At 38.7% G+C, this 17,894-nt stretch overlaps 1 protein-coding gene across 1 annotated transcript in view; it reads right to left on the bottom strand.

The window, feature by feature from the left end:
- Positions 1–4,840: 4,840 nt before the first annotated feature.
- The window catches only part of LOC110659193 (extra-large guanine nucleotide-binding protein 3), a 31,516-nt gene continuing 18,462 nt past the window's right edge, over positions 4,841–17,894 (bottom strand). The window contains exons 7-9 of the mRNA XM_021817059.2: positions 7,284–7,531; positions 5,950–6,122; positions 4,841–5,647 (exon numbers count right to left, since the gene is read on the bottom strand). Coding sequence (XP_021672751.2) covers positions 5,053–5,647; positions 5,950–6,122; positions 7,284–7,531 — 1,016 coding nt within the window. The 3' untranslated portion in view covers positions 4,841–5,052. The remainder of the gene's footprint in view (positions 5,648–5,949; positions 6,123–7,283; positions 7,532–17,894) is intronic.

Below are 17,894 nucleotides of genomic sequence, written 5' to 3'. Positions count from 1 at the left end.
TAGGATTACGGCATGTGTAAGGACCATCTAACGTGTGAGGTGCCAATGGTTGTTGTCCTGTAACAATCTCAAAAGGACTTTTGTTAGTAGCAGAGCTCTTTAAGGAATTGAAACAGAATTGTGCTACATCAAGTAAAGAGGCCTAGTTCTTCTTACTGGCATTCACAAAGTGTCTTCCAGTAACCCATTAAATCTTTCAGTCTGGCCATCTGTTTTGAGGATGAAAGTTGGTGGAGACATCCATTCTCGAACCGAAGAGACGAAAGAGCTCTGACAAAAATGAGCCCACAAACCGGCCATTTCTATCACTGATAATACTCTTTGGGACTCTTCAATATTTCACCACGTGTTTGAAAAAGGCCTGCGCGGTGTCTTCAGCAAAGCAATATTTTGACATTGGTATGAAGGTCCCATATTTGGAGAATCTGTCTATCACAACCAAGATATGGTCATACTCCCCCACTCGTGGCAAACCTGCAATGAACTCTAAGGAAACACTCTCCCAGGGTCGACTCAGAAGTGGTAATGGTTGAAGTAATCCCACGGGTTTCTCCTGATCTACCTTATCTTGCTGGCACACCAAACAAGTCTTCATATATTCCCTTACATCTTCTTCCAACTGAGGCTAATAATAGCCCTACATTAATAATGTTAAAGTGCGTTGCCAGCTCGGATGTCCTGCCCACAAAGTGTCATGGCATTCATGCAGCAGTAATTTTCTCAAGTTGCCTGTTTTCGGAACATACACTCAATTCCTTCGGGTCATCAAGATACCATCTTCCAACCGAAATTGTCTAGTCTTCCCTTCCTCCACTAATTGCATTAGAGCCACTGCTTGGGGTTCCTTCTTTAAGTTATCTTGAATTTGCTCCCGTAATGTGGTAGCCACTTTGCCACTTGACAACTGTGCCAATTGCTGAAGAATCTCCCCACTCGACTTCCTACTTAATGCATCTGCAACTTTGTTCAAAGTCCCCAACTTTTATTCAAAGTGGAAATCAAACTCTGCCAAACATTCCTGCCACCTGGCTTGTTTAGGGGTTAGCTTGGGTTGTGAAAAGAAGTGACTCACTGCTGTGTTATCTGTTTTGACCACAAATTTGGACCCTAGCAAATAGTGTCTCCAAGCTCGAAGACAATGCACCACCGCTAATAGCTCCTTTTCTTGGGTTGTATATCTAATCTCGGCATTTTTCAGTTTTCAGCTTTCAAAAGCAATTGGATGACTTTCTTGCATTAAGACCCCTCTCAGTGCAAAGTCAGATGCATCAGTTTGCACTTCAAATGGTTTCGTCGTGTCTGGGAGGGCTAGGACTGGTTCTACTGTCATGGCTTTCTTCAGATTCTCAAATGCTACTTGGCACTCCTCAGTCCACTGCCATTTACTCCCTTTCTTTAGCAACTCTGTCAAGGGGAAAATCTTTTGAGAGTAGCCTTGAACAAACCGCCGATAGTAGTTTGCCAATCCCAATAAGGATCTAAGCTCGGTCACAGTTTTGGGTACCGCCCATTCTTATATAGCTTTCACCTTGGTCTGATCCATATGAATTCTTCCTTGTTCAATTATATGGCCCAAGAACTTGATTCGAGTTTGGCCAAAGGCACATTTTTCCTTCTTCAAAAAGAGTTTATTCTCCCTCAACTTCTCAAAAACAAGACGGAGATGCTCCTTATGTTCCTCCAAAGTAGAACTGTACACCACAATATCATCAAGGTAGACCACCACAAACTTGTCAAGATAATCATGGAATACCTAGTTCATCAAGGTACAAAAGGTAATTGGAGCATTTGTTAGTCCAAAAGGTATAACTAAAAATCAAAAGCACCATACCAAGTTACACATGTGGTTTTGGGTTCATCCCCTGCCTTGATGCGGACTTAATGATAGCCAGAGCGGAGATCTAGCTTGGTGAAGAATTTGGCTTAAATCAACTGGTCAAAGAGATCAGCAATAAAAATGTAAAAGGGGGAGAATATGGGGTATTTAGATTGTATATGATTGTAACTTTTTATGGGCGAAAGGGACATTTTGTAATTTATTTTATTTATGTAATTTTAGGGGGTGTGACAACTGAGACATAGTGATGTCTTCTCCTACCAAGGGTGACTTTATCCCTAAAGCTCTTTAGGGGAGAGTGACTAGTTGGCCTTAGGTGGGCAATTGGCCTAGCTAGTCACTTTGCTTGCCAAGTCTCCTTTTGTACTCTTTGTAGGTTTTCCCCCTACCTACAATGGATTTGTTGTACTCATGTTATATAAATGAATGAAGTAGCCCTTTTAATGACATGCTTGTGCCTTTCATGCTTATGATGCTAGCTATGTGAAATCTCGCTTTTATGAAATGCTTGTGATGGCTCCTTAATTGGCCTTACTTGGCTCGATGCTAACCATGTCCCTGATTTTTCGCAGATTGTTGTAAGATTCTTGTTGGCTGACTTGCCTTGAAGAGTTCAAGCCAAGTGCCACATGGTCCCAATTGAGTGCTATAACTGGGCCCATAACAGTTGGTATCAGAGCTGTAATTGATCCATGAGTGGAATCAAGGATGACGAACTTGGCTGATCACATCGATGCCCTTGAGAGAAGGGTTGACAATGTTTTCGCTTTAATTGATAATTGCCCTACATATGAGTCATTGACAAAGGAGCTGGAAGTTGCCCGCCTCTCTCTTGAATAACAAAATAAGCACATTGAGGTGCTAGAAGGCAAATAGCCAAATTAACTAGGGGTGAGGATGAGCCAATAGAGTTTGAGGCCATCCAAAATTCCTTACCAACGAGTATTACCCAAATAGGGGATATGGAGAGCAGAGTGCTCACATTAGAGGCAGAGGCCTCTCAGGTGGGGGATTGTGCAGAAAGCTTGAAAGCCCTCACCATTACTCATGATTCCCTAGTAGGGAATGTGAATGACATGAAAGAGGACGTCACAAAAATGGTGAAAACACTTCGAGGCGAAATACAAGATCTGCAAGGAAAGGTGAACTTGCTAGTGAAAGCTGCAAACAACCCTAATGGGGGAGTTTTCGAGATGAGCAAGGCTAAAATCCCAGAGCCCAAAGCTTTTGGAGGTGCTCATGATGCAAGGGAGGTAGATAATTTCATCTTTGACATGGAATTATATTTCGATGCCACCAAAAATGATTCTGATGCATGTAGATTGAAGATTGCACCGATGTATCTGGCCAATGATGCCAAACTGTGGTGGAGAACAAAGGAGGAAGAAACTATATCAGGCTAGTGCTCCATTGGTACTTGGAACAATTTCAAAAAGGAGCTGAAGGCCCAATTCTACCCTGAAAATGAGGTTTATAATGCATGTTGTAAGCTGACCGAGTTACAGCACACGGGCTCCATCCAAGAGTATGTAAGAAACTTTTTGACGCTCATGCTCGACATTAAGGACATGTCTGAGACTGATAGATTATTCCACTTTCAAAAAGGTTTAAAACCATGGGCCAAGAATGAACTAGTAAGAAGGGGAGTAAAAGACCTCAGTGCCGCCTTAGCCACAGCTGAAAGTCTTGATGACTACTCTAGTAGTGCACCAAAGAGAAAATTTAACTCCACTCCGGCTGCTGACAATCGCCCTAACAAATGGGGTCGAAATCCTTGGAGCCCTGGAGAAACAGAAACTAAAACCCGTCACTAAAGGGAGTTGATGTACGTCGATTTGCTAATTAATGGGAAAGCAACAAGGGCTTTAGTGGACACAAGAGCCATTGATAATTTTGTGGCGGACAGTATGGTCTCCCGATTCAAGCTAACAGTACAAGCGGACGCAGGAAAGATAAAAGCCGTGAATTCTGAGGCACTAAACACAGTGGGAGTAGCTCAAAGAATATCCTGTCAAATGGGACCCTAGAGAGGTAAAATGGATTTTACAATAACTCCTCTTGATGACTTTGATGTGGTGATTGGGATGGATTTCCTCGAGAGGGCGCAAGCCATTCCAATCCCAGCCGCTGATTGCATTTTGGCAATGGGAGATAAACCTTGCACGATTCCAACATCTTTCAGTCCCATTTCTGAGAAGAAGTTGATATCGACTCTTCAATTCAAGAAAGGTGTGAAGCGTAAGGAGCCCACGTATGTGGTCGTCCCCATTGTGAGGAAAGCATGAAAGGTACAAGCATGTTATGAAAAGGACTACTTCATTTATTCATATAACATAAGTACAACGAATTCTTTGTAGGCAGAGGGGAAACCTACAAAGACTACACGACGGGACTCGGCAAGCAAAGTGACTAGCTAGGCCAGTTGTCCACTTAAGGCCAACCAGTCACTCCTCCCTAAAGAGCATTAGGGACAAAATCGCTCTTGATAGGAGAAGACATCAATATGTCTCAATTGTCACACCCCCCAAAATTACATTTCAAAATATCCATTTCGCTCCTATAAAGTTACAATCATATACAATCTAAATATCCCTTATTCTGCCCCTTCTACACTACGGAGGAGCGGGTTGATGTTAATGTTCTTCCTAAAATGATCGGTACATATGTATTATGCCACAATTAACACAAATTCTTGTATTTTAAAAAATAGAAAATATCTTTAATTTTGGTTTCATTATATACTTTTGGTTATATATATATATACATTTCCTCAACTTTTACCGTTAACTAAGAAATTTTATCATTATAAATTTTCCCTAAATTTTTACCATGATTAAAAATTTAATCCCTCAATGGTCACCTTTTCATTGCTTGACATCGACTAAATTAACATAAAAAGAACAAAGAAACAAAATTATATGATGGAATCAAACTGTAGGGATATCTTATCTATTTTTCAAAAGATAAGGACCTAAGTAACAATTATAGCATTTCACAATACCGTGAAAAAGTAATTTACCCCATTAATTTACCACTGGACAGAAGGCATTCAAGATTCAACTTGGAACAGCCCCACCAATACCGTCATTAGAGTTGATGTTACACAAGATAAACAAGTAACCTTAAGAGTATTGCTGATCATATCTTTTTTTTTTTTTTCTTTATGCACTTTTCTTTACCTATAAATCAAATGAAAGTAAGAATTCAAAAGCACATCATTCTTGCCTAACAAATGGTGATGAGCTCAAGTCAGTACTATAAAATGAGTCCTCAGCTCCACCATAGTAATTATCATCTTTCTCCTCATCCCACTTGAGAACTTCCCTTATGTACTTAAATGCCTCGTCAATGGTCACACGGTCTCTAGCCCTAGCTTGCCACACGAAAAGCTTACAACCTGTGAGGGATGCATAGAGATCTTTGAACTTCATTGCAACATAGTAGTATGCCTGGTGAGCAAGTGTCTGATTGTTGTGGTGCGGTCGCACAGGACTGAAATCATTGAACCACTCACAAGAACTTAGATGTATCCGATTAACCTTCTCTTCAAAGAGATCATATTTGTTAAGTATCAAGACAAAAGGAGTGTCCTTGAAGCAAGGGTGCCTGATCATAGCCTCAAACAGCTCCTTGCTTTGCATGATCTTGTTCTGAAGTAGCGATCCACTGCCACCACTCTCCGGTGCAAGACACATCTGATCATAGTCACTGAGGGCAACACAGAACACTGCTACACTGACATCTTCAAACATTTCCACCCATTTGCAACCCTCATTCATCCCCTTTGCATTTACCCTAATAAGTTGGTATCTGAAATGCAGAACAAGTAATCAAATATTGGCCAACATTACTGAAAATAATTACTAAATTCCGAGACCAGATGGTAAATACCACAGGGTTATGCGTGCATGTGCGTGTGAAAAAAGAAAAGAGGGCAGTAGAGAGAGGCTCCAGCTATTGATTTGCTGGCAAATCATGTGCATAGCAGTTTTCCAGTCTTTCCAACTCAAAAGAAGGTTCTCCTAGGGTGTGCAAAATGTGTGACTGAACAGGATCTTTTTGTGCTAGAGTGTTATTGCATGTTATTAAACAGAAAACTAGAAAAGAATTACTTTGTAAGAGGTGGGGGTGGAGCTTCCATATTATCTGTGTATGTTTCAGACATTGGGCTGCAATCATCAAGGGAAAATTCTATGAAAGCCAAACCATTCTCTTTGGTGACCCCTTCTGCATAGATGATATCACGTTCAGAAGGTTCATATTCGTTGCTGGAGACCTCAACTGCCTGAAAGAAAGACCGCATCATATAGCCATTCAATATATTGAATTTTCTAGATTTCTAGGTTCAGACACAATCACAGAAGCTATCGGGGAAAAGACACTAGAAGATAGTAAAATACAAAAATTGGAAGAGAAAAGCTTTTTCTAAAAGCCCAAATGGCCAAGAAAAGCCAAACCTTTTCTTGCTTTTCCAATTACACCCAAATCTTTTAATTTTGGTGATTTTAGCTCAAATTAGTAGTTGCAAAAACACAACTATTCAAACTTGAATTAAAAAATAAATGTTAACATATTATTATTATTATTATTTTTCCCATCTCTTTCCTCTTCCCCTCCTCCCCCTCTTTATATTGTCTTTTTTCTCTCCCTCTGCTCCTGCCCTCCCTTTGTTGCAAACCCAATGCTGGCAAGATTCATGGAATTATCCTCAAATTCATTTAAGCTCCCTGCAACAATCTTATACTTCGGTTTTGCTAAAAACAATGGAAGGACAACAAATCAAAAAGTTGAAGAACTGAAGTAATGGCATTGAATTTGGGCACATAGATGGCACACATATGGTAGTCTCATTAGTGTTACCAACTGATGTAAGAAGCGGTGGCGCGGTATGTGGTCGTTCACATTTTGATTGCAGCAAATAACTTCCTTTTATTTCAACGGGTTTAGTTAGAGTATGGCAATGACGGTTGGGCATCTTCAATAATGCGTATCTGGAGATGTTTTGAAATTTTGTCGTGGAATGAGGATGCCAATCATGTGTTAGAGGGGAATCTGATATTGCAGAAGCTTCAGTTTTTCTTTCCATTTTGTGACTTTCCAATGAAATGCTCACTGAAAAACAAGGGATCAAGAGGAGAGAGAGAGAGAGAGAGAGAGAGAGAGAGAGAGAAGGGCTTTGGCAGGAACAACAGAAAGAAAAAGCACAGGGGGCGAATGGAAGAGGAAAGATAAAGGAAAAATATTGTTTATTATAATTCGTAACAAAATTTTATTTTTGTTCAATTTTGATCATTTGGATATAATTGAAAAACCATGAAAAAGTTTGGCATTTTTGGTCCCAAAGCCTTGTTAAAATAAGGGCCTGACACACAATGCAAATGTGATGCTCATATAAGTAAATAACATAATTTTTCAGAACGAGATAATTAGTGTTCCAGTGAAATACCCGACTTAAGAAGTACTCCGCAACATCTGGAAGAAAGTGAAGCTCATCTTTTCTTCTATATGTTGCCTGTATTGCAGGATCCCTCCACACTTCTTCAACCAATGGAGCATATTCACGCGTTGCAGCAGGGAAAAATGCATCCAAATCTCCTGTAGCTATGATGTCTAGCAGCCAATCAGAAAAATGCTTCAATCTTGGGTTGATGGAATAGATACACTGACTAGTTTCACTAGGATCGAGCTCTTCACCTGAAGCAAAATTGAAATGACCATTACATGTGGAAGCCACTATAATAGTATAAGTACCTTTTACCAATTGCACAAGGCTTTACCAACATCACTATGATTATTTTCTCCCCTCCTTTAGGATATGGATTATTCTGCTCTAAGACCCTACCTCAGCCCTATCATTTCTATAGTCGTCATAATACAATCAAGTGAATAGGGTAGCTAAACTATAGGCACAAGGTGCTTGAAGGACATGAGGAGCATATCTGTTAAAGTTTCCACCCTTTTATGATGTTTTCAATTTATCAGTAATAATTTAACCATAAAAACCCAAAATGAATACTAAAATATCAATATACAAAGACTATCGCCACTGAATATGGTTGATCATATGTTATGTGTTCACTGGAGTACAAAGAAACCAGAAGCACACAAGCATAATTGCAAGCTTCAAATACTACAGTCAGCTTCTATTTGCTAGTAGAAAGAAGGTTGCTACTAAGATTAGCTCAACAAAAGCCATGTGTACACACAGTAGTACCAAAATAATAATAATGGCTACTAAACATAGGTCAAAACACACAGAGATCACAACAGAAGTCAAAGAAGATTCAATTTAGAAATTATGTTGACTTAAGTTTTCATTGTAAAATTAAGAAGTTTAGACTTCTATAATTTAGGAATTCCATTATTATTTAGGAATATTTAAAAATTCTATTAGGTTTATGTAGAAAGAGATGATTCTCATTGATTTCAATTAATCTGTACATGGGTATATATATACAATTGATTCCTATAATTGTGTTCTACTAATTAGGAAGAAATCTTAAATAAGAAATCCTAAATAGGAATACAGAATACAGAATATACAGAGAAATAATATAGTGATTGACTTTCCATAACACTCCCCCTCAAGTTGGAGCATAGATGTTAATCATGCCCAACTTGTTACAAATGTAGTCAATCCTAGCTCCATTTAGAGCTTTTGTGAAAATATCTCCTAACTGCTCTCCAGTTTTGATGTGTCCTGTTGAGATGATCTGTTGCTGAATCTTTTCACGAATAAAATGACAATCAATCTCAATATGTTTGGTCCGCTCATGAAACACCGGATTAGAAGCAATATGAAGAGCAGCTTGATTATCACACCACAATTTCGCAGGCAGGGAGGTCTTAAAACCTGTCTCATCTAGTAATTGAAGTATCCACATTACCTCACATACTGATTGTGCCATGGCTCTGTATTCGGATTCAGCACTAGATCGAGAAACTACACTCTGCTTCTTGCTTCTCCAAGACACTAAATTTCCTCCAATAAAAACGCAATATCCAGTAGTTGACCTTCTGTCAACCTTAGATCCAGCCCAGTCGGCATCTGAAAAACATTCAATATTCAAATGCCCATGATTACCATATAGCAAACCTCTTCCTGGAGCGCCCTTCAGATAACATAAAATTTGTTCCAAGGCTTCCCAATGAGCAACAGTTGGGGAAGACATAAACTGACTTACCACACTAACGGCATAAGCAATGTCAGGACGAGTAACTGTAAGGTAGTTCAATTTTCCTACCAATCTCCTGTATCTCTCTGGATCTTCAAACAACTCACTATCCCCTGCTAACAGTTGTAAAGTTAGAGTCATTGGTGCGCTAGAAGGCTTAGCACCTAATTTTCCTGTCTCTGTCAATAGATCGAGGATATATTTTCTTTGAGACAAGAAAATACCCTTCTTACTTCTCATAACTTTGATACCCAAGAAATACTTTAACAATCCCAAGTCTTTGGTCTGAAACTGAGTTTGGAGGAAGGTTTTAAGAGATGAAATACCTGTAGAGTCACTCCCAGTGATGACAATGTCATCCACATAGACTACCAAGAGAATTAGACCAGCCACAGATTGCCTATAAAATACTGAGTAATCACACTTACTCTTTTGCATACCAAATTCCTGTACTGCTTCACTGAATCTCCCAAACCATGCCCTAGGACTTTGTTTCAAGTCATAAAGAGACTTCCGAAGCCTACAAACTTTACCCAACTCCCCCTGAGCAACAAACCCAGGTGGTTGCTCCATATACACCTCCTCCTGAAGATCACCATGAAGGAAAGCATTCTTGATATCCAATTGATGCAGGGGCCAATCATATGTAGCTGCTAAAGAGATAAATAAGCGAATAGAAGTAAGTTTAGCTACAGGAGAAAAAGTATCAGAGTAATCAACCCCATATGTCTGAGCATATCCTTTTGCTACAAGGCGTGCTTTTAACCTAGCCACAGAATCATTAGGATTTACCTTTACTGTAAATACCCATTTGCAACCAATAGCTTTCTTACCAGTGGGCAAAGGCAATAGTTCCCACGTACCATTAGCATCTAAAGCCTCCATTTCCTCTTTCATAGCATCACACCAGCCAGAATGAGACAAAGGCCTCACTGATATTAGAGATAGGAGCAGTCTAAAGAAGTAACAAAACACCGAGAACAAGAAGACAATTGATTATAAGAAACAAAAGAAGAGATAGGGTAAGTACATGAACGTTTACCTTTACGAAGAGCAATGGGTAAGTCTAGATCAGAATCATGATCAGTATGAGTGCAGGATCTCCCAACGAAGTAGGCTGGTGGAGGATCCAGTCGGGAATCTCAATCTCTGGAATAAACATGAACAACGGGAGGTCGAGTAGGTCTAGAGACGGAAGGAGCAGTGTGGGAGAGGACTAGACATTGGTTGACGGTATATATTAAGAGATCATCCTCCTCCCCGACTCTCATACACAGATGATGGAGGAAAAAATGGAGTGGACTCAAAAATGTGACATCTGCGAAACAAGATAACGATTAAGAGTAGGAGAGAAACAACGGTACCCTTTTTGGGCCGGAGTACCCAAGGAAGACACATTTGAGAGATTTTGGATCCAATTTAGTAACCTGTGGACGAACATCACGCACAAAACATGTACAACCAAAAATACGGGGTTCAATAGGAAACAAAGATTTTGTAGGGAACAAAGCAGTATAAGGAATATCCCCATTAAGGACAGAAGACGGCATACGATTGATCAAAAAACATGCCGTAGAAACTGCATCCGCCCAAAAGTGTTTAGGTACTTTCATATGAAAAAGAAGAGCACGAGTTACCTCAAGAAGATGCCGATTTTTTCTTTCGGCCACACCATTTTGTGATGGGGTATCCACACAGGAAGACTGATGAAGAATGCCATTTTGTATCATATAAGACTGAAATTGTGCTGAAAAGTATTCTTTGGCATTGTCACTTCTTAATATGCATGCCTTAAATATTAAATTGAGTTTTGATTTCATTACAAAAGGCACAAAAGATAGAAAACAACTCGAGCGATTCATCATTAAATATAACCAGGTAACACGAGTAATCATCAACAAAAGTAACAAAATAACGAAATCCAGTTTAGAAGTAGAATAAGGACCCCAAACATCGAATGAACTAACTCAAAAGGGGATGAAGCGTTTATTGACTCTAGACACGAGAAGGCAAGCGATGATATTTTGCAAGCGACACGACTCACATTCTAGATCGATAAAGACTGAAATTGAGGACACAACTTCTTCATGGTAGACAAAGAAGGATGACCCAATCTACAATGAGCTTTAAGAGGTGTTAAGGTGCTGGAGCAAACAAGCGACCGCGGTACATGATTTTCCAGAATGTAGAGACCACCTGACTCGCGTCCTCTACCAATAATGCGCCGTCGTAAGATCACGAAACAAACACCGGTCGGAAAAAGGAAACAGAACAATTTAAGGTGCGAGTAAGTTTACTAACAGAAAGTAGATTAAAAGAGAATTTTGGTAGACACAAAGCAGAAGACAAAGAAATTGTGAAGTCGGGTTGCGATTCGAGAACCCATGACACAAGAAGTAGAACCATCGGCTAAAGTACTTGATGTTGGAAGTGAGATTAGTGAAAAGCGGATAGAAGACTAGAATTACTTGTCATGTGATGTCGCATGCGGAATCAATAACCCATTTGGATGAGGAAGACACAAGGCATGTAGTGGATTTACGACTCGTGATCGCGATGTGAGGGAACCGGTAGGCTTTAGAGATGCGATCATCGGAAAAATTGTGCAAAATCATCTGCAGATACCAAAATAGTTTTCTCGAGAGAAAGATCTTGTAGAATTCTCTCACGCCATATTTGCCATCTGTGATCGCTGATTTTTCCTCTGAAGTTGCGGACAATTATATTTTGTATAGCCAGGCTCATGGCAATAATAACAAATGACTCCTCTTGAGTCCTGATTAGAACTAGCCTCTCCATTACGCTGATGACTTCTGTTGCTTGTAATTCCTCCTCTACTTTCTCTTTTATTACGCTGTTGTCCATTTGGATTATGGCAAATAAGAGCACTACTGACAGGCTGTGAAGATTGGGTACTCTCTGTACGAAGGATCCGTGTGAACGTTTCATGCAAAGAGGAAATCTCAGAACTTGAGAGAATCTGAGATTTAGCAGTCTCATACTCTGAAGGAAGGCCTGCAAGAAAACTCAAAACAGCCAGTTGCTCCCGTTGGGCCTGCTGAACTTTCACATCAGGACTAAAAGGCAACAATACATTAAGTTCCTCATATACCCGTTTAAAATCCATAAAATAAGCCGTGAGAGACTTATCCTCTTTCTCAGCACGATAGAATGCCTTACAAACATCATAAATACGGGAGATATTCCCTTTACCAGAATACAGAAAATCTAAGTAATCCATCAATTCCTTAACAAATTCACAGTGATTAATTAAACTAATTACCTCACTATGAATCGAGTTCCGAAGCTGCAAAAACAACCGAGCATCCTCCCTTAGCCAAGTTTGTCGTGTATCATCAGTGGGTAGATCTTTAGTAAGGTGATCATCCTTATCAATGCTACGCAAATAGACCCTAACAGTCTTACTCCACTCCAGGTAATTCGAACCATTAAGTTTGTGTTCCGTGATCTTAGTCATCACCGGAATCACATCAGAAATAACATTCTTATTGTCTGCCATTTGTTGAGACAAAGAAAACTGACCGAAAAGTTAATCCAAAGTGCTTATAGCAGCAAAATAATCCAAAATCACAAATCAAGCAAATACCGAAATAGGATCTGAGAGCCAAACCTCAGAAGTCCTTTAATGGTGTATCTTGGATCGAACAAAGACACAGTGGTGGAATGAGGGGGTTGAGACGATGCCGGCGATGTTGATCGGGGTTGAAACGGCCGATCGGCGGCCAAGGTCTCTCCTGAGCTGGGTAGTGAAAACAAATAGTCACCCTAGATTGATGACCAGCTCTGATACCATGTAGAAAGAGATGATTTTCATTGATTTCAATTAATCTGTACATGGGTATATATATACAATTGATTCCTATAATTGTGTTCTACTAATTAGGAAGAAATCCTAAATAAGAAATCCTAAATAGGAATACAGAATACAGAATATACAGAGAAATAATATAGTGATTGACTTTCCATAACAGTTTAGTATTTTACCAGTTAATATTGGCTTAATATTTTCTTATTTTGGGATTCCTAATCCCAGTACTAAGATTAATATTATACAATAAATTCCCGTCATCTAGGTGGTTTATTAGATATTATCACAGTTATTATTGACAACTAAGAATTTAATAAAAGTTCTTGAAAATTGTTTCTCATCTCCATTGAGCATTCTTTGTAGTTCTACATCTCCCTTCATAGATAAAGTAATAATGATCCCCATATTCATCAATATTATATGTTTTTTTTTTTTTTTACATGAAGAAACTTTACTTTTTTCGTTAATCTAATAAATTTTTTGTAATTAACTATTTTAAGTAAAAAAAAACTATCAGTTTACAAAAATCTCGTAAGATGAATTGTCAATTTTTGCTAAATTATCTTATTTACTCAACTCAACTAAGCTTTTATCCCAAAAATTTGGGGTCGGCTATATGGATTTCGCTTTTTCCACTCTGAACGATTTTGGGCTAAATCCTCAGTAATGTGTAATGCTTCTAGGTCATATTGTACTAATCTCCTCCAAGTCAATTTAGGTCTACTCCTTTTTTTCTTTCTATCCTCTAACCTAATGTACTCTACTTGTCTAACTGGAGCCTCCGTATGTCTACGCTTCACATGACCAAACCACCTCAATCTCCCTTCTCTCAACTTATCTTCTATTGGCACCACTCCTACCTTTACTCTAATACTCTCATTACGGACTTTATCTAGTCTAGTATGGCCACTCATCCACCTTAACATTCTCATCTCTGCAACTCTTATCTTAGATGCATACGACTCTTTCAGTGCCCAACACTCACTACCATATAACATAACCGGTCGTATGGCTGTACGGTAAAATTTTCCTTTCAATTTATTGGGAATCTTACGATCACATAAAACTCCAGTGGCACGTCTCCACTTCAACCATCCGGCTTTAATCCTATGACTAACATCCTCCATCTACTTGAAGGACTGAGCCTAGATATTTAAAGTGATTACTTTGGAACAGTACCACTCCATTCAAACTAACTCCTTCCCTATCACCAGTTTGGCCTTCACTGAACTTGCAATGCATGTATTCTGTCTTCGTTCTACTTAACTTAAAACCCTTTGACTCTAGAGTGCTTCTCCAAAGTTCTAGCTTTCTATTGACTCCTTCTCGTGTCTCATCTATCAGAACAATATCATCCGCAAACATCATGCACCAAGGAATACTCTCTTGTATATGTTTCGTCAGTTCATCTAAAACTAATGTAAAAAGGTAAGGGCTTATAGCTGATCCTTGGTGTAATCCAATTGAGATCGGAAAATCTCTTGTGTCCCCTCCCACTGTGTGCACAATAGTAGTTGCTCCTTCATACATATCTTTCAATACTTGTATGTACCTAATAGATACCCTTTTTTGTTCTAACACATTCCATAAGACCTCTCTTGGAACACTATCATAAGCCTTCTCCAAATCAATAAAAACCATGTGTAGATCTTTCTTCACATCTCTATATTTCTCCATCAAGCTTCTAATGAGAAAGATCGCTTCCATAGTTGAACGACCGGGCATGAAACCAAATTGATTGAGAGAGATAGAAGTATCATGACGTAGTCGATGCTCCATAACTCTCTCCCACAACGTCATAGTATGGCTCATGAGTTTAATTCCCCTATAGTTTGAGCAACTCTGTATGTCTCCCTTATTTTTAAATTATCTTATTTACGTAACAAAATAATTTTACTTTGTAATTGTTGGAATATTACTTATGGGAACAAGTCTCACATCGGCAATATACAAGAAAATTAAAGGATAAATAATTATTGGCAAATCAAACAAAAAAGGCTTAGGCCATTTTGGTGATGGAGAGCATATTTCAACATGTAGCTTGCCAATTTGATATTTACACTCTTGGATTCATAATTCTCAACATGGTAGCAGAGCAGGTCAAGGCCCGATTTCAATTTCATTTTAATTTCCCGGTGTTGCCACGGCATTTCAATTTCAGGTTTCAAGTGTCAACCGGATGTCCAAGTTGCCACTTGAGATGAGTGGTGGAATATCACTTGTGGGAACTAGTCCCACATTGGCAAGGTACAAGAAAATTAAAGGATATAAAAGTGTTGGCAAACCAAATCAAAAAGGCTTAGGCCATTTTGGTAATGAGAAGCCTAGTTAAACATGTATCTTGCTGGTTTGATATTTACACTCTTGGGTCCATAATTCTCAGTAATGATAAAACCAAGTAATCATAGAATACACCTATTCTAAGTGTCTTCTTCCAAGTTTGAGTACTTGCCTTCAAAGTTATGACACTGTGAGCATTCTTATTAAATATTTGATAATAAATGAAACAAACGAAATATAATTCTTATGCTAATTTGATAATAAAAATATTTGAATCCATAACTTATTTCAATACATATAAAAGCTAAAAGACCAAAAGAAAAACCTCAGCCTTTTGGAAAATTATCAATTTTATCCAATCTTTTTAAGTTCGTCAATTCTACCCTCAACTTTTAGAATTGGTTTCAATATTAACAAACCTGCAAAAGGACTCTAGAGAAATAGTTTGATTATTGTTTGGAAAAGAAAAAAAGAAACGCCCAACCCAAAAACAAGGAGCCAAGCTACCAAGGGAAGAAAGAAAAGAGAATATGGACCCAAAACAAGGTCAAATGAAAGTAGTAGCAGCTACTAATCTCAAAGGTGGTGGTCCAATATCATTTTTGAGAACATTCTAGTGGGTCAACACCAAATTTCTGCATGGAAAGTTTTGATTCTGATGGTGGTGGCTTTTATTGATGAAAAAACTCGCCAAAGATGCTTTGGAAGGTGTGCCTTTCTTAGGCTGCTTATAAGAAGCACACACTTAAGCCACAAAGCGTGCATCAATTACAGGTTGCCTTCCCCTTTCCTAGGGATACCGCCAATGCCCTAAGCACCGTGTTCCTTAGATCCACCTCCCACGCAACTTTTAACTATGACTTTACCTATAAAGCTTTCCTATGAAAATAACATTTCTATCCTCTATCATATATACAAATGACCAGGGTTCCATGACTCGTGTCATCTTTAGAAATACCAAGGGAAAAGAGAGAAAGAGAGAGAGAGAGAGAGAGGGAGATAGAGAGAGAGAAGTGGAATGGAGAAAAAGAAGACAGCACCTACATTAATATTTTAATTCAAATCACAAGAATCCTAAAATTCAAGTTGATCTATATAATTCAAATTGCAAATTGCACAATTCTTTGACAACTAATATCAATTTCAATTCATAAGTAAGTTAGTAAGATTGGTTTGAGGCAAGAATCAAGCTGAAATAAAATGATTCTAATTCTAACTATAAACATAGCTAAACATTCAAACTCCATTTGTTTTTCAACCCCGCTAATCCTTCAAATTTGCCTTTGTAGAAAGAGATGATTCTCATTGATCTCAATTAATCTGTACATGGGTATATATATACAATTGATTCCTATAATTGTGTTCTACTAATTAGGAAGAAATCCTAAATAAGAAATCCTAAATAGGAATACAGAATACAAAATATACAGAGAAATAATATAGTGATTGACTTTCCATAACATAGTGATTGACTTTCCATAACACTCCCCCTCAAGTTGGAGCATAGTTGTTAATCATGCCCAACTTGTTACAAATGTAGTCAATCCTAGCTCCATTCAGAGCTTTTGTGAAAATATCTCCTAACTGCTCTCCAGTTTTGATGTGTCCTGTTGAGATGATATGTTGTTGAATCTTTTCGCGAATAAAGTGACAATCAATCTCAATATATTTGGTCCGCTTATGAAACACCGGATTAGAAGCAATATGAAGAGCAGCTTGATTATCACACCACAATTTCACAGGCAGGGAGGTCTTAAAACCTGTCTCATCTAGTAATTGAAATATCCACATTACCTCACATACTGATTGTGCCATGGCTCTGTATTCGGATTCAGCACTAGAACGAGAAACTACACTCTGCTTCTTGCTTCTCCAAGACACCAAATTTCCTCCAATAAAAACGCAATATCCAGTAGTTGACATCCTGTCAACCTTAGATCCAGCCCAATCGGCATCTGAAAAACATTCAACATTCAAATGCCCATGATTACCATATAGCAAACCTCTTCCTGAAGCGCCCTTCAGATAACACAAGATTTGTTCCAAGGCTTCCCAATGAGCAACAGTTGGGGAAGACACAAACTGACTTACCACACTAACGGCATCAGCAATGTCAGCACGAGTGACTGTAAGGTAGTTCAATTTTTCTACCAATCTCCTGTATCTCTCTGGATCTTCAAACAACTCACTATCCCCTGCTAACAATTGTAAAGTTGGAGTCATTGATGCGCTACAAGGCTTAGCACCTAATTTTCCTATCTCTGTCAATAGATCGAGGACATATTTTCTTTGAGACAAGAAAATACCCTTCTTACTTCTCATAACTTCGATACCCAAGAAATACTTTAACAATCCCAAGTCTTTGGTGCAGGCGAGTTTGGAGGAAGGTTTTAAGAGATGAAATACCTGCAGAGTTACTCTCAGTTATGACAATGTCATCCACATAGACTACCAAGAGAATTAGACCAGCCTCAGATTGCCTATAAAATACTGAGTGATCACACTTACTCTTTTGCATACCAAATTCCTGTACTGCTTCACTGAATCTCCCAAACCATGCCCTAGGACTTTGTTTCAAGCCATAAAGAGACTTCCGAAGCCTACAAACTTTACCCAACTCCCCTTGAGCAACAAACCCAGGTGGTTGCTCCATATACCTCCTCCTCGAAGATCACCATGAAGGAAAGCATTCTTGATATCCAATTGATGCAGGGGCCAATCATATGTAGCTGCTAAAGAGATAAACAAGCGAATAGAAGTAAGTTTAGCTACA

Source organism: Hevea brasiliensis, chromosome 15 (assembly GCF_030052815.1).
Source record: "Hevea brasiliensis isolate MT/VB/25A 57/8 chromosome 15, ASM3005281v1, whole genome shotgun sequence".
Taxonomy (NCBI): Eukaryota; Viridiplantae; Streptophyta; class Magnoliopsida; order Malpighiales; family Euphorbiaceae; genus Hevea; species Hevea brasiliensis.
This window is presented reverse-complemented; position numbering and strand designations above follow the sequence as displayed.